We start from the raw sequence: 27646 nt of genomic DNA on the forward strand, positions 1-27646 counted from the left end.
ACGCTTGTGCATGCCTGACGCTTGTGGATGCCTGACGCTTGTGGATGCCTGACACTTGTGGATGCCTGATGCTTGTGGATGTCTGATGCTTGTGAATGTCTGATGCTTGTGGATGTCTGTTACTTGTGGATGTCTGTTGCTTGTTGATGCCTGATGCTTGTGGATGCTTGTGGATGTCTGATGCTTGTGGATGTCTGACGCTTGTGGATGTCTGATACCTGATGCTTGTGGATGTCTGATGTTTGTGGATGTCTGATGCTGGTGGATGTCTGATGCTTGTGGAAGTCTGATGCTTGTGTATGTCTGGTGCTTGTGGATGTCTGTTGCTTGTTGATGTCTGATGCTTGTGGATGTCTGATGCTTGTGGATGTCTGTTACTTGTGGATGTCTGTTGCTTGTTGATGCCTGATGCTTGTGGATGCTTGTGGATGTCTGACGCTTGTGGATGTCTGACGCTTGTGGATGTCTGATGTTTGTGAATGCCTGAAGCTTGTGCATGCCTTACGCTTGTGCATGCCTTACGCTAGTGCATACCTGACGCTTGTGGATGCCTGACGCTTGTGGATGCCTGACGCTTGTGGATGCCTGATGCCTTTGGATGTCTGATGCCTTTGGATGTCTGATGCGTGTGGATGGCTGACGCTTGTGGATGTCTGATGCCTGATGTTTGTGGATGTCTGACGCTTGTGGATGTCTGAAGTTTGCGGGTGTCTAATGCTTGTGGATGTCTGTTGCTTGTGGATGTTTGATGCTTGTGGATGCTTGATGCTTTTGTATGTCTGTTGCTTGTGGATGTCTGACGTTTGTGGATGTCTGTTGCTTGTGGATGTCTGATGCTTGTGGATGTCTGATGCTTGTGGATATCTGATGCTTGTGGATGCCTGATGCTTCTGGACGCCTGATGCTTGTGGAAGTCTGATGCTCCTGGTGGTCTGATGCTTGTGGATGCCTGATACTTGTGTATTTCTGATGCTTGTGGATGCCTGATGCTTGTGTATGTCTGATGCTTGTGGACGTCTGATGCTTCTGGATGTTTGTGGATGTCTGATGCTTCTGGATGTCTGATGCTTCTGGATGTCTGATGCCTGATGCTTGTGGATATCTGTTGCTTGTGGATGTGTGACACTTGTGGATATCTGACGCTTGTGGATGTCTGACTTTTGTGAATGCTTGATGCCTTTGGATGTCTAATGCTTGTGGATGCCTGATGTTTGTGGATGTCTGATGCCTGATGTTTGTGGATATCTGACGCTTGTGGATGTCTGACGCTTGTGGATGCCTGACGCTTGTGGATGCCTGATGCTTGTGGATGTCTGATGCCTGACGCTTGTGGATGTCTGATGCTGGTGGATGTCTGATGCTTGTGGATGTCTGATGCTTGTTGATGTCTGTTGCTTGTGGATGTCTGTTGCTTGTTGATGCCTGATGCTTGTGGAGGCTTGTGATGTCTGACGCTTGTGGATGGCTGACGCTTGTGGATGTCTGATGCTTGTGGATGTCTGATGCTTGTGAATGTCTGATGCTTGTGGATGCTTGTGGATGTCTGATGCTTGTGGATGTCTGACGCTTGTGGATGTCTGATACCTGATGCTTGTGGATGTCTGATGTTTGTGGATGTCTGATGCTGGTGGATGTTTGATGCTTGTGGATGCTTGATGCTTTTGGATGTCTGTTGCTTGTGGATGTCTGACGCTAGTGGATGTCTGTTGCTTGTGGATGTCTGATGCTTGTGGATGTCTGATGCTTGTGGATATCTGATGCTTGTGGATGCCTGATGCTTGTGGACGCCTGATGCTTGTGGATTTCTGATGCTCCTGGTAGTCTGATGCTTGTGAATGCCTGATGCTTGTGTATTTCTGATGCTTGTGGATGCCTGATGCTTGTGTATGTCTGATGCTTGTGGACGTCTGATGCTTCTGGATGTTTGTGGATGTCTGATGCTTCTGGATGTCTGATGCTTCTGGATGTCTGATGCCTGATGCTTGTGGATATCTGTTGCTTGTGGATGTGTGACACTTGTGGATATCTGACGCTTGTGGATGTCTGACGCTTGTGGATGTCTGATGCCTGACGCTTGTGGATGTCTGACGCTTGTGGATGTCTGATGCTGGTGGATGTCTGATGCTTGTGGATATCTGATGCTTGTTGATGTCTGTTGCTTGTGGATGTCTGTTGCTTGTTGATGCCTGATGCTTGTAGAGGCTTGTGATGTCTGACGCTTGTGGATGTCTGACGCTTGTGGATGTCTGTTGCTTGTTGATGCCTGATGCTTCTGGGTGCTTGTGGATGTCCGACGCTTGTGGATGTCTGATATTTGTGAATGCTTGAAGCTTGTGCATGCCTGATACTTGTGCATGCCTTACGCTTGTGCATGCCTGACGCTTGTGGATGCCTGACGCTTGTGGATGCCTGACACTTGTGGATGCCTGATGCTTGTGGATGTCTGATGCTTGTGAATGTCTGATGCTCTTGGATGTCTGTTACTTGTGGATGTCTGTTGCTTGTTGATGCCTGATGCTTGTGGATGCTTGTGGATGTCTGATGCTTGTGGATGTCTGTTGCTTGTTGATGTCTGATGCTTGTGGATGTCTGATGCTTGTGGATGTCTGATGCTTGTGGATGTCTGTTACTTGTGGATGTCTGTTGATTGTTGATGCCTGATGCTTGTGGATGTCTGACGCTTGTGGATGTCTGACGCTTGTGGATGTCTGATGTTTGTGAATGCTTGAAGCTTGTGCATGTCTTACGCTTGTGCATGCCTTACGCTAGTGCATACCTGACGCTTGCGGATGCCTGACGCTTGTGGATGCCTGACGCTTGTGGATGCCTGATGCCTTTGGATGACTGATGCCTTTGGATGTCTGATGCGTGTGGATGGCTGACGCTTGTGGGTGTCTGATGCCTGATGTTTGTGGATGTCTGACGCTTGTGGATGTCTGAAGTTCGTCGGTGTCTGATGCTTGTGGATGTCTGTTGCTTGTGGATGTTTGATGCTTGTGGATGCTTGATGCTTTTGGATGTCTGTTGCTTTTGGATGTCTGACGCTTGTGGATGTCTGTTGCTTATGGATGTCTGATGCTTGTGGATGTCTGATGCTTGTGGATGTCTGATGCTTATGGATGTCTGATGCCTGATGCTTGTGGATATCTGTTGCTTGTGGATGTGTGACACTTGTGGATATCTGACGTTTGTGGATGTCTGACTTTTGTGAATGCTTGATGCCTTTGGATGTCTAATGCTTGTGGATGCCTGATGTTTGTGGATGTCTGATGCCTGATATTTGTGGATTGGATATCTGACGCTTGTGGATGTCTGACGCTTGTGGATGCCTGACGCTTGTGGATGCCTGATGCTTGTGGATGTCTGATGCCTGACGCTTGTGGATGTCTGATGCTTGTGGATGTCTGATGCTGGTGGATGTCTGATGCTTGTGGATGTCTGATGCTTGTTGATGTCTGTTGCTTGTGGATGTCTGTTGCTTGTTGATGCCTGATGCTTGTGGAGGCTTGTGATGTCTGACGCTTGTGGATGTCTGACGCTTGTGGATGTCTGTTGCTTGTTGATGCCTGATGCTTGTGGGTGCTTGTGGATGTCCGACGCTTGTGAATGTTTGATATTTGTGAATGCTTGAAGCTTGTGCATGCCTGACACTTGCGCATGCCTTACGCTTGTGCATGCCTGCCGTTTGTGGATGCCTGACGCTTGTGGATGTATGACACTTGTGGATACCTGATGCTTGTGGATGTCTGATGCTTGTGAATGTCTGATGCTTGTGGATGTCTGTTACTTGTGGATGTCTGTTGCTTGTTGATGCCTGATGCTTGTGGATGCTTGTGGATGTCTGATGCTTGTGGATGTCTGACGCTTGTGGATGTCTGATACCTGATGCTTGTGGATGTCTGATGTTTGTGGATGTCTGATGCTGGTGGATGTCTGATGCTTGTGGAAGTCTGATGCTTGTGTATGTCTGGTGCTTGTGGATGTCTGTTGCTTGTTGATGTCTGATGCTTGTGGATGTCTGATGCTTGTGGATTTCTGATGCTTGTGGATGTCTGTTACTTGTGGATATCTGTTGCTTGTTGATGCCTGATGCTTGTGGATGCTTGTGGATGTCTGACGCTTGTGGATGTCTGACGCTTGTGGATGTCTGATGTTTGTGAATGCTTGAAGCTTGTGCATGCCTTACGCTTATGCATGCCTTACGCTAGTGCGTACCTGACGCTTGTGGATGCCTGACACTTGTGGATGCCTGACGCTTGTGGATGCCTGATGCCTTTGGATGTCTGATGCCTTTGGATGTCTGATGCGTGTGGATGGCTGACGCTTGTGGGTGTCTGGTGCCTGATGTTTGTGGATGTCTGACGCTTGTGGATGTCTGAAGTTCGTGGGTGTCTGATGCTTGTGGATGTCTGTTGCTTGTGGATGTTTGATGCTTGTGGATGTTTGATGCTTTTGGATGTCTGTTGCTTGTGGATGTCTGACGCTTGTGGATGTCTGTTGCTTGTGGATATCTGATGCTTGTGGATGCCTGATGCTTGTGGACGCCTGATGCTTGTGGATGTCTGATGCTCCTGGTAGTCTGATGCTTGTGAATGCCTGATGCTTGTGTATTTCTGATGCTTGTGGATGCCTGATGCTTGTGTATGTCTGATGCTTGTGGACGTCTGATGCTTCTGGATGTTTGTGGATTTCTGATGCTTCTGGATGTCTGATGCCTAATGCTTGAGGATATCTGATGCTTGTGTATGTCTGATGCTTGTGGACGTCTGATGCTTCTGGATGTTTGTGGATGTCTGATGCTTCTGGATGTCTGATGCTTCTGAATGTCTGATGCCTGATGCTTGTGGATGTCTGTTGCTTGTGGATGTCTGTTGCTTGTTGATGCCTGATGCTTGTGGGTGCTTGTGGATGTCCGACGCTTGTGGATGTCTGATATTTGTGAATGCTTGAAGCTTGTGCATGCCTGACACTTGTGCAAGCCTTACGCTTGTGCATGCCTGACGCTTGTGGATGCCTGACGCTTGTGGATGCCTGACACTTGTGGATGCCTGACGCTTGTGGATGCCTGACGCTTGTGGATGCCTGATGCCTTTGGATGTCTGATGCTTGTGGATGTCTGTTACTTATGGATGTCTGTTGCTTGTTGATGCCTGATGCTTGTGCATCCCAGACCCTTTTTGGATGCCTGACGCTTGTGGATGTCTGATGGGTGATGCTTGTGGATGCCTAGTACTTGGACACTACTATGCTGTGTTCCAGTAGCCCATGTTTAGTGAACTCTGTCATTGGTGGCTATTTACAATATTTATGCAAGGGGGACGGCAGGAGGACATACATCAGAGGTAATCTCTGCTCTTGACCATCAGCTTGAGGCCCTCCCAACACAGTTGTCTATTATAGTAGGTGGAGATTTCAACACTACTTTTGAACCTTTTGGACAAGAGGATCAATTTCTTGCTGCTGAGGAGGACAGTAAATTTAGCGTCCCTCAGCTTGAATTACCAGCCGTAAGAAGATGGTCAGCTGCAGCCATACAGTTCAAGGCCTTATGCTTAGTGAGAGGGCTTAGAGCAGCAAATGGGCGCACCCTGCCTGACCGCCTGGGAGAAAATACATTTGATAATGGCAGGTATTCCAGCCGCATAGATGACTTACTGGTGGATATAAGAGGATGGCACTGTCTGATAGATATGACTGTTAAAAATAGGATGGAAAGTGACCATAATCCACTTTGTATGGAATTTCTAGCACAAAAGGGGACTAGAGAACCGAAACCGGTCTTTGTAGACCTGAAATCGGCTTTCGATTTAGTCCCCCGTTCCAAACTTTGAAGGGTTCTCGCTGAAGCAGGGATGTCCCCGGAACTATTGACTCTACTTCTCCGCCTGTATGAGAACAACTACACCAGAATCAGATGGGGGGCACAGGGTGAGGTGACCAACTCATTCCCTATCGAGCGTGGTGTTCGGCAGGGGTGTGTTCTGGCACCCACGCTGTTTTCATTATACATCAACGGCATAGTGGATCATCTTAGCCGTTCCCCCACTGATGCTCTCATTTTAGCTGGGGTCGCGTGCCTGTTCTCATGTTCGCGGACGACACGTTGATTGTTTCCCGGACCCCGAGTGGGCTCCAGACGGCTGTGAATGCGTTTGGAGAATTTTGTCAACTGCGTGGACTTGAGATAAACACCTCAAAAACCAAGTTCATGTCCCTGAATCAGCGGAAAAACATTCAAAGGTACAATTAATTTTAATGGAACTCCACTAGAGCAGGTAGAGGCATTTACGTATTTAGGAATATCTCTCCAGAGTAACATGAGCTGGAAAAGTCATATTGACATGGCTGTTCTAAAATTCCATCAGCTTGCGGGTGCCTTAGCCATCAAGCATAAAGCTTCTTTTACCAAGCCAATTACACCTGCCTTAAAGATCTACAATATGAAGGTTATAAGCGCCTCTTTGTATGGTTCAGAACTATGGGGATTTAATTATTTGAACCAACTAATAAAGGCGGAGAATAAATTTCTACGCTGTTTAGTTGGGGTCCCCCAAAGTACTCCCACTGTTCCGCTTTTATATGATCTTGGCAGGAAAAAAATTGAGGATATAGCATGGTTACGGCCTCTATTATATTGGAGACGTATCTGGACAACCCCAGAACTAGCTCACTATGCCCTTGCATTAAAGGATATTATCAGGGCAAATCTTTTCATTCTATCCCATGGCTTAAAGAGATAAGGGGTTTATTATCAAAGCTGGAACTTGACCACCTATAGAAAGACTCAGACGTCTAAGGTTCCCATCAAAAATAAATCTGAAAAAAAAGTATTGGGAAATGATTTAGCTGTCCGCCCATAGTACCTGTGTAAACACTAATTTAACTGGACGTTTCCTTGAATGTAAACCTCGTCCACTCTGTGAGGCTTATTGGGATAATATAGAGGGTCCGTTTGACCGAAAACTGTATTTCCAGTTTAGAACTGGGACTCTTCCTTTAAAAGCTTTCAGCTATAAATGGTCAGCAACCCGGGATGATAAATGTCACAACTGTAAAGATCTGACTGAGAACATAGCCCATATGTTGTTTGTATGTCCCCTTTATACAAGTCCTCGTCGTAAGTGGCTAAAACCAACGTGTATTAACTTGGGCACCCGGAGGTATATTGAGGCTCTAAGGATATTAGAGTCAGATTGTTCACCCTGTATAGCGATTGCTGTTGCTAAATTTTTAAGGTGGGCTTGGATTATACACACTTGCACTTTACAGTCCCTAGAAGCTAGCTAAAGAACTCTAAGACATCCAAAAACGCAAGAACGATCTTCAAAAGCTAAGAAGTTAGACATCTACCACCTTTGCCTCTGCTTCCCAGCAATGTTCCACAAGAGCAATTTCTACCACAGTAGTTTTAGGTCTGTAAACCGCAGTACAAGTACAAATGCTGATCCTAGAACCTTACTCTTAGGGTAGTCTTTTCACTGTTCAGTTTGTCAATAAAATACAGTGCAGATAATGTTTCTGCCAAATATGGTGCAATTGGTTTTACGGTCATCTTAGGCTACTGCCGAGCACAGGCTAGGGGGGGCAGGAGAGTAAAATGTATTGCCCAAACGTGGGACGTCAGTTAATTTAATGATCCAGAAAAATACAATGTACTTGTTAAAGCTTCAGAATATCTTAAGCGTTCAGCAAAAAATGCCTCGTCCCAGGCCCAATCAGAAAGGCAGACACTGCTAGCAAGGACTGGCAAAGACAATAGGTCTGCCTGTTTTAATTTATGCATATGTTTTAGTTATGTGATACGTCTAGATACAACAGACATCTCAAAGGAGCATTCAAATACAGCGCAAGTGGCACGTTTGATGCACAAGATTTTAGTTAACAGGTTTAAAGCTATGCCCCAAATTACATAGCAAAACCAAAGGAAATGATGGACGGAGCGTTGACAATACAAGCACTCACCCCCAGTCATCTGATCTGGCTTTAATCCATCACCGTTCTTCAGCCCACTCTGCCACCCCAGTTCAGACATGGCCATATGCAAATCAGTCTGACCCTGTGCCTCATGGGAACAGTCCAGCCCGAACTGCCAAGCCATGCCTTCCCTGGACCGGAAACAAGCTACCGATGACCGGTTTCTGGCGTTTCAGCCTTCTTCAGCACAGTTTTCTCGAATCCAGCAGCAAAGTGAGCAAGGGACTCACGTCTGAGCATACCCTGCCAACTTATGGCAAACAAAGAAAAACCAAAGGAAATTGATGGACGGAGCGTTGACAATATAAGCATTCACCCCCAGTCAACTGATCTGGGTTTAATCCATCACCGTTCTTTAGCCAACTCTGCCACCCCAGTTCAGACATGGCCATATACAGATCAGTCTGACCCTGTGCCTAATGGGAACAGTCCAGCCCGAACTGCCAAGCCATGCCTTCCCTGGACCGGAAACAAGCTACAGAGGACTGGTTTCTGGCATTCCAGCCGTCTTCAGCCCGGCTTGCTTGAATCCAGTGGCAAAGTGAGCAAGGGACTCACGTCTGAGCATACCCTGCCAACTTATGGCGAACAAAGAAAAACCAAAGGAAATGATGGACGGAGCGTTGACAATACAAGCACTCACCCCCAGTGAACTGATCTGGGTTTAATCCATCACCGTTCTTTAGCCCACTCTGCCACCCCAGTTCAGACATGGCAATATGCAAATCAGTCTGACCCTGTGCCTCATGGGAACAGTCCAGCCCGAACTGCCAAGCCATGCCATCCCTGGACCGGAAACAAGCTACAGAGGACTGGTTTCTGGCATTCCAGCCGTCTTCAGCCCGGCTTGCTTGAATCCAGTGGCAAAGTGAGCAAGGGACTCATGTCTGCAGCCTATTGATCCACCTGTGCCGGAAGTCCCAGCCCATTGAGCCTAATTGATGGGCCCACTTGCGTGAAATTTCTGCCCCCCTTGGTCCATTTCAGATCTGACCCCACTCCACCCTCTCTTCCCTTGACCTCCCCAAACACACCCCCCTTTTTCATATGGGGTTTTTGTAATTGACTTGATGAAGAAACACAGCACGAAGATAGAATAGGGTTAATAGGGATGGACAAGGATCAAGAATAGGGTGCGGTTCCCTGTCTAAGGTACCTATGACAGATTAGCCAGGGAACAGGACAAAAAGGACCGTAGTCCGAGAGCAAGAACGACCTCGCCCTGCAACGTGGAATCTGGATCAGAGCTAGACGCCTAGCTCCACCGCCGGTGCTCAACAGCGCCAACAAAAGAAGAAAACAATGGGAGCCTACCAGTGATGGCTCGCTGTAAAAGACACTGGAAAGAAGAGAACAATGGGAGCCTACCATTGATGGCTCGCTGTAAAAGACACTGGAAAGAAGAGAACGATGGAAGCCTACCAGTGATGGCTCGCTGTAAAAGACATTGGAAAGAAGAGAACAATGGGAGCCTACCAGTGATGGCTCGCTGTAAAAGACTCTGGAAAGAAGAGAACAATGGGAGCCTACCAGTGATGGCTCGCTGTAAAAGACACTGGAAAGAAGAGAACAATGGGAGCCTACCAGTGATGGCTCGCTGTAAAAGACACTGGAAAGAAGAGAACAATGGGAGCCTACCAGCGTTGGCTCGCTGTCAAAGACACTGAAAGAAGAGAACAATGGGAGCCTACCAGCGATGGCTCGCTGTAAAAGACACTGGAAAGAAGAGAACAATGGGAGCATACCAGTGATGGCTCGCTGTAAAAGACACTGGAAAGAAGAGAACAATGGGAGCATACCAGCGATGGCTCGCTGTAAAAGACACTGGAAAGAAGAGAACAATGGGAGCCTACCAGTGATGGCTTGCTGTCAAAGACACTGGAAAGAAGAGAACAATGGGAGCCTACCAGTGATGGCTCGCTGTAAAAGACACTGGAAAGAAGAGCCTTTGAACATTATCACTCCCTGACCATCACTTATATTAGGTTGAATTTCTCTCCCAATCACCTCGTATAGATTATGCCCCAATTGGACAAGAAAAAGATTTTCTTTTGAAACCTTACATCAGTCGCTTTCACTGTGTATGAATAAGTAACGAAGAAATATGGAAGAAAGAGTAAACTGTGTATAATGATAATTGTAGAACACCAGTTGTCCTCATGAACATGCTTATTAGTTTAGATCCTCATGGAGTCTAGACCTCAAATAATGCACTTAATTGTCCTTATCCTATCAGAACAAATTGTAGGATAACATTTTTGTATTAGAACGAAATTACTGCATCTTCTAAGACTTATGTTCATCCCCAGGTCTAAACGTATGGTACGACAAATGTCATTTTGTATGCACTGTCTCCCCGTTGGTTACATTGACTACATAGGTTATTGACGATACTGTTTGTACTGATAGCAGAATTGTTTTCATCTGCCCATAAAACAAATAGGCCACCAAAGACCGAAATGGACAGCCCAACTGCATACTTAGCTTTTGTGTATAATAATGTCAACCTGTACATCATCACAACAGATATGATCAGAAATGAACTAACTTAGTATAAAAACTGGGGACTGTGGAAATCGATAAACCTTAAGTATACATAAGCGGCGTTCATTTATGTTCGCCACAGTCACTGTTGAGAGCAGAGTGAAGATCGTAAAACATTGTCTGCATCATCTTGCGTAACAAGGGCCTCTACGTGCGCGTAAGCAACAACCATTTTAGATATCACAGCCATTTTCATTCCCTGCTAGTCACCCATGATTCACCCTGACCTCGCAATCATCCCCAGCACCCTGACTAAGCCTGAACACACGTACTAGGGTCGTAAAAACCTTGTCAGCCTGACAATGCCCCGGAGTCACTTCCCGCGCCAAACCCACTTGTCCTTTCATCCTCCATGCACAGGCAAGCCCCCTTTTATAACCTCCTTCCCTGCACCTGGCCACTCGGTCCGGTCCCAGGCACTAACCGAGCCCTGTGGACATTGTTTACTGCCTACACACGGCAGGGCTTGTTTCACCAACAAAGGGGCCTGACTTAATCAATAACCCAAAACCCTTAGATCTGACCGATCCCACGTGTTTTAAGATACTGTCGGAATGTCCAGCTGCGAGATAGCGATCATCTGTTACATCTAAGTGGGGGGACATTTGTTGCTGGATTTGTGTGGGAACTAGCTTGAGGCGGGGACTCCAAGGATATTTGACCATGCAATAAAGTGACAAAAGAAATGTATAAAAGGCCATGCCACAGAGATGCAGTTAGAGCACCTCCTGACGATAGCCCCGGTGTCTGATGTGATGTGTTCGCCTCCTGGAGTAATAAACCTGTTCTTCGCTTTTCCACTTGCCAGTGCCTGCCTCGCTATTTTGATAGCTAATATTAAGGTAAATTAGAGGTGTCTTGGGAGTCACAGCTGATTTTTACACAACCACTCACACACACAGTCACACACCCATACAAACACTCTGCCACTCAGCCCCCCTCCAGGGCCGATTTTGGCCCTAGGGGACCCCATCCTCCAGGGCCCAGCCTTAACTGAATGGGGATGGAGGCCACGTGGCCCCCTCCCCAGGTCAATTTCGGCATTCCCATCCAACCGAGCCCAGGCATAAATATATACATTTTTAATGGGGGCGGGGTCTTCACGGCCCCCCTCCCTGGGCCAATTTAGGCCCTGGGGACCCCATTCCCCAGCCATAAACAAATGGGGAAGGTGGGCTGCAGGACCCTTTCCCCGGACCAATTATTGACACGATCTCCCCATCCCCCTGGGCCTGGCCATTTCACCTGGGTGCCCTGGCCTCACAGTGTGCCTAATGGGGATCGCCTCAAGGCCCCCGCGTTCCAGGCTGGCTCGTGGATTCCTGCTGTATGAACAAGCGCTGGAGCCCCCACTTTGTTTGCCATATTTGCTATAAATTCGCAACACATTTACAAAAAATGCTTTTTTACCCTGCAGGGTCCCTCTGGGACCCCAAGACCAAGGCTTGGAGGTCAGGGTATCCCTACCCAGCCCCCTTTTCTTTTTCTTTTTTTTACTTTTTTGGGGGGACACTCGGCAGAAGCAGAGTCCCAAGATGGCTGTTAACACTTCCTGGTTGAAGTGTTGGCAGCCCCAATCAGTTATGCCGTTCTCTGCACAAGCTCGTTATTATTCGTGAATTAGCCAGCAATCAGAGATATCTAAATTTGGTTTCCTTAAATTTCTCAACAACAACTGAATGGATTTACAACAAATAATAGCAGTTCGGGCTGCGGCCCTGTCTAGAGAGTTCAGGGGAATTAGCATGGAAAAGGCACCTTTGTTGACCCCCTTATTTCTCAGCCCCTACTTGACCGATCTCCCTGAAACTTTCCATGCACAACAAGACTCACCGTGACCCTTCGTTGGAAAGTCTTGTGATGAGTCGTCAAACAGCGCCAAAGATACAGGCAACTTTAGTGAATCACATGTACCCAGTAGTCCAGTGCAGACGCGTTTCGGGCCTCGAGCTCTTTGTCAGAGGCATCCTGCATGAAAACTGCAACATTACCACAGGATATACCCCCTCTTTTATGTCAATCATATCCGATGTATATATATAGTCACTCAATGATCGATATGTAAAAATGCGGGCTTGTTAGTGTGGCCAGTGGCGATGAGGAGGGGTGAAGATGGTCCTAGTGGGACGTCCCCTAGACTTCTAGATCGAAGTAAATTGATCTAGAGTTCCTTATGTACCGGCATGTATCCAAATTCATGCTTAAAATGAGACCAGCCTCCTCGTTACATATTTCTCAAGCTGGAATCATCAAGATGTGTTGAAAATCAAAAGTGGTACTCTTATCCAAATGTATTGATACATTTTTATTTTACTTTTGTAGAAAAAGAATACAAAAAGACATTCGCACTTTTGACTGTAAATCTGTCTTCCAGCTGTATGTTTAGCTCAATAAATAAACATTAATAAAATAAAATTTACATATACTCAGGCAGCTGAGATTCCAAAACAGGATGCAGGCGTGTGTTTTCTAATGAAAGTGAAGTGCAGTGCAAAAAGGAATTCACATTATCAATTTCTGAATCCGCAATTGTTTGTTTTACGGTAACAGTTGCAGCACCTTTTGGCCTACCATCCGAACATTATTATAGACAATATTGAGGCTCACTGCAAGATGTTAAAAAAGAGGAAATACATATTTGAACCTATAGGGCTCCATCTGAGATCAGGAATGAACCTGCACCATGCCGCAGCATGTTACTGGCAGTTATGAACTACATGAAGAGAGGAAGGTGTCTCCTGATGATGCTCTGCAGAGGTGTCAGAAGGTCTTGGAGAAAAAGTTGGGTGCATGATCTGTAAAGTGCTGGAATTCATCTGTTCCTGCAACAAGCACGGTGGCGGGGAAGGATCCGGGGCGCTCGGGGTCCTGGAATCAGAGAGGAGAGAAGTGCATTAGAATGAGGGCACTCAGACGTGGGAGAATACAAGACCTTATCATAGAGGACCTACACTGGTGTCATGTAGTGAGGGAGAGAAGGGCATGATCAACCGAATCTCTAAAGCGTGTACTCTACAACAATAACTAACCATAAACCTTCCCTCTCTTTCAAAACAGCCTAAGAACCAACGCTAGCTAAATCCCCAAACTATCTAGCATTCAAACCTGCCTCTCTTATAGAACAACCTAACTACCCAAACTATCTAAATCCCCAAACTATTGAACCTTCAAACCTGCCTCTCTTTTAGAACAACCTAACTACCCAAACTAACTAAATCCCCAAACTATTGAACCTTCAAACCTGCCTCTCTTATATAACTAACGACCATACCTATCTAAATCCCCAAACTATTGAACCTTCAAACCTGCCTCTCTTATATAACTAACGACCATAACTATCTAAATCCCCAAACTATTGAACTTTCAAACCTGCCTCTCTTATGTAACTAACGACCAAAACTATCTAAATCCCAAACTATTAAACCTTCAAACCTGCCTCTCTTATAGAACAACCTAACTACCCAAACTAACTAAATCCCCAAACTATTGAACCTTCAAACCTGCCTCTCTTATATAACTAACGACCATAACTATCTAAATCCCCAAACTATTAAACCTTCAAACCTGCCTCTCTTATATAACTAACAACCATAACTATCTAAATCCCCAAACTATTGAACCTTCAAACGTGCCTCTCTTATATAACTAACAACCAAAGCGATCTAAATCCCCAAACTATTGAACCTTCAAACCTGCCTGTCTTATATAACTAACAACCAAAACTATCTAACTCCCCAAACTATTGAACCTTCAAACCTACCTCTCTTATATAACTAACAACCAAAACTATCTAACATCCCAAACTATTGAACCTTCAAACCTGCCTCTCTTATATAACTAACTACCAAAACTATTTAAATCCCACAACTGACCTTCAAACCTGCCTCTCTTATATAACTAACAACCAAAACTATCTAAATCCCCAAACTATTGAACCTTCAAACCTGCCTCTCTTACATAATTAACAACCAAATCTATCTAAATCCCCAAACACACACAGTTACGTGTAGAAATGCACGCACACAAACACACGTGCGCGGATGCACACACACAAACACATACAGTCCACACTGTCACTCTTGTCGTCTAATAATCCCACTGACACACATTCATACTCAGACAGTATGAAGGAGAGGATTGTACTCACCTCCACGGGGTAGGCTGTGGTGGGGACGTAGCGAATAACGAAGCCACATCTGCGTCTGTGGGACGTGTTGGGTTCACTGGCGTGGACTGTCAGCCCGTCGTGGATCTGACGAGAGAAATGTAGGATATGAGCTGTGCTTATCTGCCAAAAATGTAAGTGCCAGGGCCCAATGTGTTACTCACTGGTCCACTGCAGCTGGCACTGCCCGCGTCACTTTTTTACCTTTAAGTTTTGTCATTTTTTTAAAGCTATATTAAATCATTTAGGGGCATATTATCAAGGACAGGCAATACATTATTGCCGCTTTTATCGGCAGGAAACTGCCGATAAAGCGGCGATAATGGCCTTGATAATATGCTATATGAATTCCAATCCAAGCCCATGTTAGATGTGAACACATTTAACATGGGCTTCAATTGGAATTCATAGAGCATATTATCAAGGCCATTATCGCAGCTTTATCGGCAGTTTCCTGCCGATAAAAGCGGCGATAATGTATCGCCTGTCCTTGATAATATGCCCCATAGTTCTCTACTAATGAAAGTTAGTTAAAAATACACACACACTGCCACCATATGGTGGTTTCTCAGACATATGTGCCTTTGTTTACAGAAAAGCACCGGAAAACACAGGCACAAATTAAGCACTGGATATGGGACAGAGAAAAGACAGGCAGCGCCTTGAGGTGCACCTCAAGGGGAAACTGAGTACCTAGTCCTGAGGCACCCCAAGGAAAGCTGTGAGTGCACAGCGCTGATGCACCCCAGGGGGAGCTGTGAGTACACACTGCTGGTGCACCTCCGGGGGAACTGTGAGTAGACAGTGCTGGTGCACCTCGGGGGAGCTGTGAGTACACAGTGCGGGTGCACCCCGGGGAACCGTAAGCAGACTCCTGAGGCAGAAGCCGGGAGTAAGGCAGACCGTTTATTTTAAAATTGTATGTCACTGATTACTTGTTTTAAAGCACAGACCACTTGTGTCTTTACTGCACTTACCTGAAAAAACAGTTGTGTACACAGCGGAGCTAGCGCTGACGACACACGTACTCTCCCCCTCGCGCCCTCCCACCACGAGCGGAGGCCACGCCCCTTTCAGGCCACGCCCCCACAACACTCGCGCATAAAAGGCGCCGAGTCTGGACATCAAGCAGAACCGTAAGCAGACTCCTGAGGCGGAAGCCGGGAGTAAGGCAGACCGTTTATTTTAAAATTGTATGTCACTGATTACTTGTTTTAAAGCACAGACCACTTGTGTCTTTACTGCACTTACCTGAAAAAACAGTTGTGTACACAGCGGAGCTTGTGCTGACGACACACGCACTCTCCCCCTCCCGCCCTCCCACCACGAGCGGAGGCCACGCCCCTTTCAGGCCACGCCCCCACAACACTCGCGCATAAAAGGCGCCGAGTCTGGGCATCAAGCAGAACCGTAAGCAGACTCCTGAGGCGGAAGCCGGGAGTAAGGCAGACCGTTTATTTTAAAATTGTATGTCACTGATTACTTGTTTTAAAGCACAGACCACTTGTGTCTTCACTGCATTTACCTGAAAAAACAGTTGTGTACACAGCGGAGCTAGCGCTGACGACACACGCACTCTCCCCCTCGCGCCCTCCCACCACGAGCGGAGGCCACGCCCCTTTCAGGCCACGCCCCCACAACACTCGCGCATAAAAGGCGCCGAGTCTGGGCATCAGGCAGAACCGTAAGCAGACTCCTGAGGCGGAAGCCGGGAGTAAGGCAGACCAGACCGTTTATTTTAAAATTGTATGTCACTGATTACTTGTTTTAAAGCACAGACCACTTGTGTCTTTACTGCACTTACCTGAAAAAACAGTTGTGTACACAGCGGAGCTAGCGCTGACGACACACGCACTCTCCCCCTCGCGCCCTCCCACCACGAGCGGAGGACACGCCCCTTTCAGGCCATGCCCCCCAATCCACAATCCACATTTCCAAAGCAACATAAATTATGTGCAATCCTCGGTCGCGCAGCGGGCGAGCGCAGCGGGCGCGACGTTTGCGCGCCTAAGGCAAGCCCGTCTGCGCCCGTCCGCGACCGACCGGGACCAGGGGCCATACCCCCTGTAGGTTCGATTTCATCCATACACAAACCAATCTGTTATACACAAAGCAAACTACTTGCCCTCAACAAAGCCACCACGGAAGTGAGACCTCATCAATGTATCCAAACCGGCCCCGTCCTATCCTATGGACCCTTCTCCTGTCTCTCTTGTCGATGGTCAAGTATGGGCCAACTTCCAACTGACCTCCACATAATCCCCACCAATAATCAGATGGAACTGAAATGCCTATACCTTAACGCCAGATCTCTACCTAAACATGCACTGGACATCTGGGACACGCTGGCATCCAGGACCCCGGACCTGGTTTTTATTACCGAAACCTGGCTATCCGACACCAGCGCACCAGATCTTGCCAACGCCCTTCCCCCTGAATACAAAATAATTACACAAAATAGACAAAGCAAAAAAAAAGGAGGTGGAGTCGCTGTAATTTTCAGAGACCACCTAACATGTCTTACGGAAACAACAACTGCCGACCCTGAACATGAAATACTTCCATTCCGAATCCTGCTCGAGGGCCATATTATACTAGCCGGCGCAGTTGTCTACAATCCCCCAGGGCAGCAAGCTAACATCAGTGCTAAGTTACTGAATCAATTGCTACCATTTTGCTTAAAACACAAAAACGACATGGTCATCGGCGATTTCAATATCCACTATGAAAAAATAACTGCCCCCGGCTCCTCCCAACTGAAATATGACATGGAAATCTTACAACTCAAACAGTGGGTTGAGGGCCCCACGCACTTAGCAGGGCATACTCTAGATCTCCTTTTCACCAACATCGAGTCAACTACCATAAAGGAAATCCTCCCCCTGCCCTGGTCGGACCACTCCATGCTATCCTTCTCATTTAAGCTCCCTGGTAAACGCCTGAAGCAGAGACTCACCCCCTTTACTGCCAACAGAGCCTGGAGACTAATTAATGACTCCAACTTTCAAGACCACTTCCTCGAGACAGACGTCGCCTTGCAGGATGACTCTCCCATTTGCAGCAATGTCACTCTTCTAGACACTAGAATTCGACAAACGCTGGATAAAATAGCCCCTATGCGGGAATCAAAGAATAAAACAACTACTAGGGAAAAATGGTACACCCCCCTCCTCAAGGGACTTAAAAAGGAATGCCAAAAGGACGAACACCGATGGAGACAGACAAAAGACCCAGAAACCAGAGCAATCTATGTCACTAAATGAAAACAGTACATATCAGCAATCCGAGACGCGAAAAAAGCATACTTCACCCAGCGAATCTATGACAGCAACAATTCCGCAAAAGAATTGTTCAAAATAGTGAAGGAACTCAACAATCCGTCCAGCACATCACAAACCCTCACCCCCTCAACCGAGGCCTGTGAGCGCATCAGCACCTTTTTTGCGGAAAAAATTGACAAAATCTACTCCACTTTCGCCCTCCCCAATACCCCCACCTTACCAGACAACCCCGACAAGCATCCCCCAACAACGGATAAATGCAATGCCCAACCAGACGACGGCAACTCTCCGCGTCTAACTAGTTTTCAACCCTTTACCGACGATGAAGTACTATCGGCATTGAAGACAATCAAATCTGGCTCTCCCGCGGATCCGTGCCCCCATTTTGTGTTCTCAAAAACTGCACCAACGCTCTGCCCTTTTATTACCAAGCTTTTTAATCAATCACTCACCACCGCGTCCTTTCCGGAAGCCTGGAAACACGCATCTGTAACTCCCCTCCTGAAAAAAGCCGGATCCGACATCTCCAATCCGGAGAACTACAGGCCAATTTCCCAACTCCCCTACCTTTCCAAGGCTCTGGATAAATTGGTTAACACACAATTGTCCGGATACTTGGAAGACAATTCACTCCTGGACCCCTCCCAGACCGGCTTTAGAGCCAACAATAGCACCGAGGCAACGTTGCTGGCAGTATCGGACAGTGTCAGATGCATCCCAGATCAAGGGGGATCTGTGGCTCCGATACTGCTTGACCTGTCAGCGGCGTTTGACACGGTAGCACACGAGTGCCTGCTAAACACCCTCCGGAGCAAAGGAGTGCAATCCACAGCCCTGAGATGGATTAAATCATTCCTCAGCAAGCGCACCCAAGCAGTGCACATGGGCCAATACCACTACAAGCCCTATCCCACCAGCTGTGGAGTCCCACAGGGGGCCTCACTGAGCCCCACTCTCTTTAATGTCTATGTCTCATCTCTGGCTGACATTGGAAGAAAGTGGGGCATCGGCATATGTCCTTATGCCGACGACACACAGCTGATGGTGACAATGGGCAAAGAGGCGGAGACAACAAAGAAAAAACTACATAGCTGTCTCTCCGAAATGGCAGATCGGATGCGAAACCACTGCTTAGAATTAAACGCTGGAAAGTCGGAGATCCTACTATTCGGAGGAGCCAAACTCACATGGAATGTCACTTGGTGGCCACCATCATTGGGGTCAGCCCCCACCCCAAAACAGCATGCCAGAAATCTGGGTATCATTATGGATGATACACTATCCATGAAGGACCACATCCGATCACTTTGGGGCAAAGGTTTTGCAATTCTCAAACTCCTGGCAAAAATCTTTCCCTGGATACCTCTGGACTGCCGACGCACAGTCACCCAGGCCCTACTGGTCAGCCGCCTGGATTATGGCAATGCCCTGTTCGAAGGGATGAACGAACAACTGTTCTCCCGACTACAGGTCTTACAAAACCAGGCAGCTAAACTGGTTTGCAACAAAGGCAAGCGAGACTCAGCATCCGCATGCCTCATGAAACTCCACTGGTTACCAATACGCCAGAGGGCTACCTTCAAAATGCTCTGCCACGCGCACAGAGCTCTTAACAAAACTGGCCCCACTATCCTCCAAGGAAAAATTGAATTCTATACCCCCAACAGGAATTTAAGATCGAACCAATTGGCCCTGGCTAAACCCAAGCGCATTTACAAAGCAAGGACCGGCGGACGCGCCTTCTCTTATCTAGCCGCAAAAAGGTGGAATGAGTTACCTGTAGAACTCAGACACACCACAAACTACCTTCAATTCAGGAAACAATTAAAAACTCACCTGTTCCCTAAAAAATAACTCTCAGCACAGTCCTCAGCAGTCTCTTCTGTTTACAGCGCCGTGATATCCCCTGGGATGAGTGTCGCGCTTTATAAATACCAGAAATAAAAATAAATAAATAAAAAAACTGTGAGTACACAGTGCTGGTGCACCCCAGGGGGAGCTGTGAGTACACAGTGCGGGTGCATGCCCAGGGGGAGCTGTGAGTACACAGTGTGGGCGCTTCTCTATGGTAAGCTGTGAGTACACAGTGTGAGTGCACCCGGGGGAGCTGTGAGTACAGAGTACACAGAGTTGACGCACCCTCATAGAAAGCTGTGAGTACACAGGTTGGTGCACCGTCAAGGGGAGCTGTGAGTCCACAGTGCTGGCGCACCCTCAAAGAAAGCTGCAAGTACAGGGAGGTACAGTACCTGGGCACCCTTAAGGGGGGGTAGTGAGTACACAGTACATGGGCACCCTTAAGGTGGGGTAGTGAGTACACAGTACATGGGCACCCTTAAGGGGGGGGTAGTGAGTACACAGTTCTGGGGACCTTTAAGGGGGGGTAGTGAGTACACAGTTCTGGGGCACCTTTAAGGGGGGCTGTGAGTACACAATTCTGGGACACCTCTAAGGGGGGTTGTGAGTACACAGTAATGGAGACAAAAGGCTCATTATGGGAAGGGCGGTGCCATAAATTGATGGATGTCTTGGCCCCGGCCACTTCCCGACTGCCTCATTTATAAGTGGGAGAATCACTGGTCTGCCTGACACCCACAATGCACCGGGCTCAAGTATCATGGCTTTTCATGTTACTTCGTAACGTTGCAGTAACCCCTTGCTTGTTTGCCTGTGGGAATAACCACAACAGTGAGACATGAGTCCAGGAAACGACAGAGCGCTGTGAACTCACCGACATCTGCCCAGCCTGAAGAGGACACTCCACCGCCTTCTCTGCATCAACCAAGTGCCGCGGAATCTCCTGATTGGTGGACAGCATGTTTCCGGGGGTCATTGCTGTGCGGTGCTCCAGGACACCTTGTTTGTGACTTCCTGCAGAAGAAAAGAGGGTTGGAGTAAGGGGGGCACTGATTCCTGGCCTGGGTACTCATGCAGTCCCCGCCTCTGTCTAAAATGAGGTGTCAGCACGGGCCACACCCACAATAATTATACACACATTTACCTTTAATTATCATGCATGGTAAAGGCATCTGCGTGGTAAAGGAAGCGTGGTAAAGGCATGCGTGGAAAAGACTGTGTGTTAAAGGCATCTGGGTTGTAAATGAAGCGTGGTAAAGGTTGCGTGGAAAAGACTGCGTGGTAAAGGCATTTACGTGGTAAAGGAAGCATGGTAAACTTATGCATGGAAAATACGCGTGGTAAAGGCATTTGCGTGGTAAAGGCATGCATGGAAAAGACGCGTGGTAAAGGATGTTTTTCATCTAACAGAGGACTGCGGCTTCTAAATAAAGAGAGAGCCATCTCTGAACACTAGAACCCCGCGAGGACCCCGGGGATCTTTCATCGAGGCCTCCCCAGCCCCCAGGAGTCTAGCCTCTGACACTAATCTGGGTGAAGATTGTAGGCTCCTACTAGAGCCCTGTCTGGCCAACCCTGTCCAATATCACCCTTTCAAGGCAGTGGTGCCCGTGTTTACAGGCAAAGACATCTCTGCCTCTAGAACCATAAGCAGCGTCCCTCTGTTAGGACCTCGTGTCCCCCCGCTCCAGCTGTACAGTAAAGCACGGGTCAGGGTTTGATTGGCTTTGAAAAAAGTTGGCCCGGGCACCCTGAAAAAAGAGCCCCTTATTTGCGGATTGCGGGCAAGATTTACAAGGACTGGCGCATCCTTGCAGATTAGCAGTGATGCGCCAGTAACAATGCGATTCGCAATTCTCCTTGCGCCACCACGGATGCGTCGCATTTACAATGCAGCACACTGTGGCGCAGGGATAGACAGATGCGTGTCGCATCTGATGGTGTAAGGTCGGTGCATGGCTGGAGTCATGTCGCAGGCGCAATGCTACTCCAGCAATGTTCAGGGACCGCCCATACCTAACGTGCTGGCCCACTCCTTTCGCCTGCTTGAAGCAGGCGTAAGGTTTCGTCGCAGCAGCCTCTGAAAAATGACTGTGAAATCTTGTAGATTTCACACCGTCACTTTTACGAGGTTTTTTCCGACGGAACGCCCACCCTGCATACCTTAAACCTGACGCAGGTTTAATGTGGTGCAGGGCTTCACAACGTGACGCATCTCCCTAGATGCGTCAGGTTGTAAATAAGTCGCAACGTGGTGCATGGTTTACGCCGCCGCTGAGTCACAGAAGTGACGCAACAACGGCGTAAATGTGACGCAATTGACTTGTAAATCTGCACCCGTCTTTTTTTAAAACATTGCTTCAGTGTTTTAAGTGTTATAAAAAGAAGTTGGGGGATTTCTATAAGAGAAGTGTGTTTTATCTTAACTTTACTAAGATTTAAAAAATGCGATGATTGTTGCTAGGACTCTGTGTTGTTGGAATAGTTTACACTGGTGAACCACACCTGAATATAAGTGAGGCCACTTAAGCTCAGCCCCCCTGCCCCTGCTCAATCTGCATACATTAATGGGCGGGGCCAGCCGGAGACTGGGAATGATACCTCCGCCCCCTTGGTAAAAGGGGGGTAACGGAGGTCCATCTGCCTCCGCAAAGGCTGCTCAGGCCCCCACTGGGTGGAGCAGCACAGACAGCCCATATCGGCCACCACGCTGCCCAAAAAAGCGGCCCACATCTGCAACTCAGATACCAGCCCATCGCCCATTGACCGAGAGCCCCCTTACCAATCCGACCCTGGCACGGTTCCCTCTGATCACACTGGGGCGCTTGTACATAGCAGCATGGACTTGCTCCATCCAGAGATATAGTTGTGACCCACATGGTGCTGAGGGCGTCAGAACCTGTGTGGAGCCCGCCTTCTATCTCCAGACTTTCTGTACAAAGACAACGTCCCTGTGTCAGGACAGCAGTGGACTCCGATAGAGAAGTAGACAATTTGTCAACACCACTGAGTCAAGGCCCAAGGGCTTCAACAATATTAGCCTGCTGTACCCCTGCTTGTCTGGACTCTGACTCATTGTGAATGAATGCACCGTCTTTCATTCTGTGTAACTCTCTCCCACATCCCTATGTCGCGACATTGAGGCTCCTTGGTTAACTGATGGCCTCCCCTGCTGTATAGTCCTGTCCCAGATCCCTATGTCACAACACTGGGGCTCAAGGTAAAGAGATGGCCTATCTATCTCCCATGCTGTGGAGCCCTGTCCTAGATTCTTATGTGATTACATTGGGGCTCACCAGTAGAGTATTAGCCCATCCCCCATTCTCAGCCAATCAGTGTTACAGCTCCAGGCTGTTGCGATGCATGCATTGACTATGGGAGCTTATCCATACCTGGAATAACCTGCAGGACACCATTCTCTGCGTCTACGTCATCCAGGGCAAGCCACACTGAGGCCACTGGGCCCCCCTCGAAGCCCCAATACCTGGAAGTAAAAGGAGGAGGACACTGTCAGCCAAACATCGGCAGACCCCGGGGCAAGAGGATGGCACACGAGGGCACAGGATGGCACATGACAGGATGGCACATGAGGGCATAGAATGGCACATGAGGGCACAGGATGGCACATGAGGGCACAGGATGGTACATGAGGTCACATCATAGCACATGAGGGCTCAGGATGACACATGAGGGCACAGGATGGCACATGAGGGCACAGGATGGCACATAAATGGATAGGATGGCACAGGATGGCACATGATGATACAGAATAACCCATGAGAGCACAGTATGGCACATGAGGGCACAGGATAGCACATGAGGGTACGGGATGGTACATGAGGGCACAGGATGGAACATGATGGTACAGGATAATATATGAGAGCACAGTATGGCCCATGAGGGCACAGGATGGCACACGAGGGCACAGGATGGCTATTGATGACACAGGATGGCACATCAAGGCATGGATGGCACATTTTGACACATGAGGGCACAGGATGGCATATGATGGCACAGAATGGCACAAGAGGACACACAATAGCACATGAGGGCAGAGGGTGACACATGAGGGCACAGGATATTATACAAAGGGCATAGGATAACACATGGAGGGACAGGATGGCAGATGATGGCACAGGATGGTGCATGAGGGCATAAAAAGCCACATGATGGCACACAAGGGCACAGGATGACACAGGGTGATGTGTGTCTGGTAGTGCAGCCAGCCTTATGCCGTCATGTACTGCCTAGATGAAAGATGCTGTAATCTATGCTGTGTGTGCACCCCGCACCGCCCTGTGTATTTAACACCACATGGTGCCCACCAGGTAGCCTGTTATTCAGACCTCACCAGGCTGAGGGGGCAGGAATGCCATCCTTTGGACTTACCCTTGAAGTACATACAGACACATCACCCCTGCTGAGCCCTCCCCTCCCCCACCCTGGAGCCAGCACCCCGCAGTCTGACTTACTTGATGTCCTGGTGCCAGGCCACGTAGGGGGTGCTGTTCCCTCGGTGGGGCACGTCGGAGGCCGGGTATTTACAGATGAACCTGGAGTCCAGCAGGACCACGTGGGGCCCCAGCACGGCGGTGATGGCCTGGAGGGTGTGCGGGTGGGTGGCGAGGCCCAGCACCCACGGCAGGCGCAGGTGGGCGTTGTGCAGGCTGTACTGGGCGTGCTCCTTCCCTGCAGGGTGAGAAAGGAAAAGACACACAGATGATGGACGGAATGCAAAGCAAATCAAACATTCACCCCCAGTCAAGAGGTCTGGGTTCAATCCATTGTTCTTTTGCTCACCTTGCAACCCCAGTTTAGACCCAGCCTACAGGGGACACAAGGAGGGGGGTTAGTCTCTACCCCGAGAGGCCTCTAAACGGAGGGGCTTATATATGGGAATGGTGGCACTGAGCAGCGCAGCAAAAAACATTCCTGCGCCGTCCTGCGCCACTGGAAAAGGGCAGGAACGCGCCGCATTTATCCAATACGGTGCATTGTTTTCCTTTCTCCCTGCGCTGGCGCCGTTTCTGCAGCCTAGTGTCAACGCTGGCACCCTTGCACCATGGTGCAGCACTGCCTGTGTTACAGCAGGATAGTTTTAGCGCAGTAGGGGCACCTTCCAGCATATAAACAATCCATAGAGGCATTCTCCTCTTTCTAGGTGTGCTGCAGAATGCAGCACACATGGAAAGTTAAAAACAAGTAGAAATAAAGATATTTCTCCTCTTTACAGCCACCATACACAAGACACAAGCAACATAAAGCAGATACAGCCGCCATACACAAGATACAACCAACATAAATCAGATACAGCCACCAGACACAAGATACAAGCAAAATAAAGCAGATACAGCAATCACACTCTTGACACAGCCACCAGACACAAGATACAAGCAACATAAAGCAGATACAGCCACCAGACACAAGATACAAGCAACATAAAGCAGATACAGCCGCCAGACACAAGCAACATAAAGCAGATACAGCCACCAGACACAAGATACAAGCAACATAAAGCAGATACAGCCACCAGACACAAGATACAAGCAACATAAAGCAGATACAGCCACCAGACACAAGATACAAGCAACATAAAGCAGATACAGCAATCATACTCTTGACACAGCCACCAGACACAAGATACAAGCAACATAAAGCAGATACAGCCACCAGACACAAGATACAAGCAACATAAAGCAGATACAGCAATCACACTCTTGAGACAGCCACCAGACACAAGATACAAGCAACATAAAGCAGATACAGCCACCAGACACAAGATACAAGCAACATAAAGCAGATACAGCCACCATACACAAGATAAGACCAACATAAATCAGATACATCCACCAGACACAAGATACAAGCAACATAAAGCAGATACAGCAATCATACTCTTGATACAGCCACCAGACACAAGATACAACCAAATAAAGATATTTCTCCTCGTTAGGCCTCACCTTGGAAGCCATAATTTTTTAACACATTCCTAGATTTACAAGACCTTGTAAATCTGCGTCAAAAACGATGAGTTGCGACACCCACGCAACGCCCATGGAACGCCTTCCGGGCGCAGTGTAACGCAACGCAGTGATTTGCGCTGCGTTGCCTTTCTCCATATTTGTGAAGCCGCTCAGGGCCACACAGAGTGGCTTTGCGGAGCTTCATGAATTTGGCTTGGGGCTTTGCCTCGTGCATGTACCACTTAGCATGATGCAAGCATGACGCAAGGCCCTCATAAATAAGCCCCGAGAGATAAGGCTGCCCTCCCTGCGCCTACCAAACTCCTGCTCCAGCTCCTCGAAGGCCCTCCTGGCGCCCTCCAGCTCCTCCGGGTCCAGCACTGGCACTGACGTCAGGAAGCCCCAGGCGTCATAAAGGGTCTTCATGTGCTGAGGGTCCGCCTCCATGATGAGGGCGAGGACTCGGACCCCGCTTCTTGTGCAAGGGATGGGGTCTGCCGCCGGGCTCCCGAGAGCTGAGCCCCAGATGTGGATATGTTCCTCTGGCACCGGACTCCAGATGTTGCCCTTCACCTCCAGAGGTGCTGATTCTCCAGGCGTTTTCTTCTGGCTCCCAAGACGCAGGTGCTCCAGATGTGGCCCTTAGGCTCCCCAGGTGCTGGAGATTCTGTACCCTGGTATTCAAGAGCTCCAGATGTGAGTATTTCCTCCTGCCCCTTGCAGTGCTGCTGGAGCTCCAGGTGTTGCTGGGGGTCACTGCCGCTGCTGTCCACCCTCCTCTGCCTCGGCATCTTATGTAGGGCCGTCCAGACCCGCCCCCGCCCCCGACCCGGGGCAGCACTCCCATGTCGTCACCACAGCCGGGGGCTGCTTTCGGTTTTTCCCATTAATCCCAGCTCATGACCCCAGGCTGCCTGGCATTGTGTAATCCTGGGCATGTCCGCAGCGGAGGAGTCAGGGGGGAGGCACTGCAGACGCCAGCACGGACGTTTCCTGGTGGTCCAAGGGGGCTGCCACAATGGGGTTCACGCGGGAGTCGTACAGTGATACCCCCAAATTATGGGACTTTGAAGTATGTATGAATAAAGAAACATTCCTTATTTACACTGAAGCCAGTATCGGGGTGTTACCGGTCCGAGGGGCTCCCGAGAGCAAAAGACGGGTCTAGGCCAGACCTGAAAAGAACAGGTCAGTAAAAGCAGCAGTGAAAGGCCGGAAAGTATCTGACCTCACGGGAACTGACGTCAATTCTTCTCCAGATAAGGATGTGAAGTCACAAACGCTTTGCCACAACGACGTCACAAGAGGTGAAGCCATGACGTTAAAGGGGTAGGCTGACCCCAGCATAAGTGCAGCGCCCACACCCCAAATACAGACACCAGACACAGACACCACGGCTGACAGGCCAGATACAGACATCACACACACGAGGCAGAGCCTCACACGTGGGATACACTCGTCAAAGGCTACAGAATGGATTCTTCATATGAAGGATGCTGCCTTTATACATGGAATCCAGCCATCACACCGAAAAAAGCTATAATACACCAAGCATATCCGGATACACCATGGTTCAGCCCTCTGACGTATGAAGCAGGCCTCATATGCCAAATACAGCCACCAGACACAATATACAAGCAACATAAATCAGATACAGCCACCAGACACAAGATACAAGCAACATAAAGCAGATACAGCCACCAGACACAAGATACAACAACATAAATCAGATACAGCCACCATACACAAGATACAACAACATAAATCAGATACAGCCACCATACACAATATACTAGCAACATAAAGCAGATACAGCCACCAGACACAAGATACAACCACATAAATCAGATACAGCCACCATA

General features: G+C 48.4%; 1 protein-coding gene across 1 annotated transcript; it reads right to left on the reverse strand.

The window, feature by feature from the left end:
• Positions 1-12804: 12804 nt before the first annotated feature.
• LOC147689205 (phytanoyl-CoA dioxygenase domain-containing protein 1-like) lies at positions 12805-26231 on the reverse strand. The gene is made up of 6 exons (XM_086940028.1): positions 26102-26231; positions 24294-24510; positions 23214-23305; positions 20696-20835; positions 14666-14770; positions 12805-13386 (listed from the first exon to the last, which is right to left on the reverse strand). The coding sequence occupies exons 1-6, from the start codon at positions 26229-26231 to the stop codon at positions 13279-13281; spliced, it is 792 nt and encodes a 263-aa protein (XP_086796154.1). The 3' UTR covers positions 12805-13278.
• Positions 26232-27646: the final 1415 nt, after the last annotated feature.

The sequence above is a fragment of the Lissotriton vulgaris genome, chromosome 10 (genome assembly GCF_964263255.1).
Source record: "Lissotriton vulgaris chromosome 10, aLisVul1.2, whole genome shotgun sequence".
In the NCBI taxonomy this organism is placed as follows: domain Eukaryota; kingdom Metazoa; phylum Chordata; class Amphibia; order Caudata; family Salamandridae; genus Lissotriton; species Lissotriton vulgaris.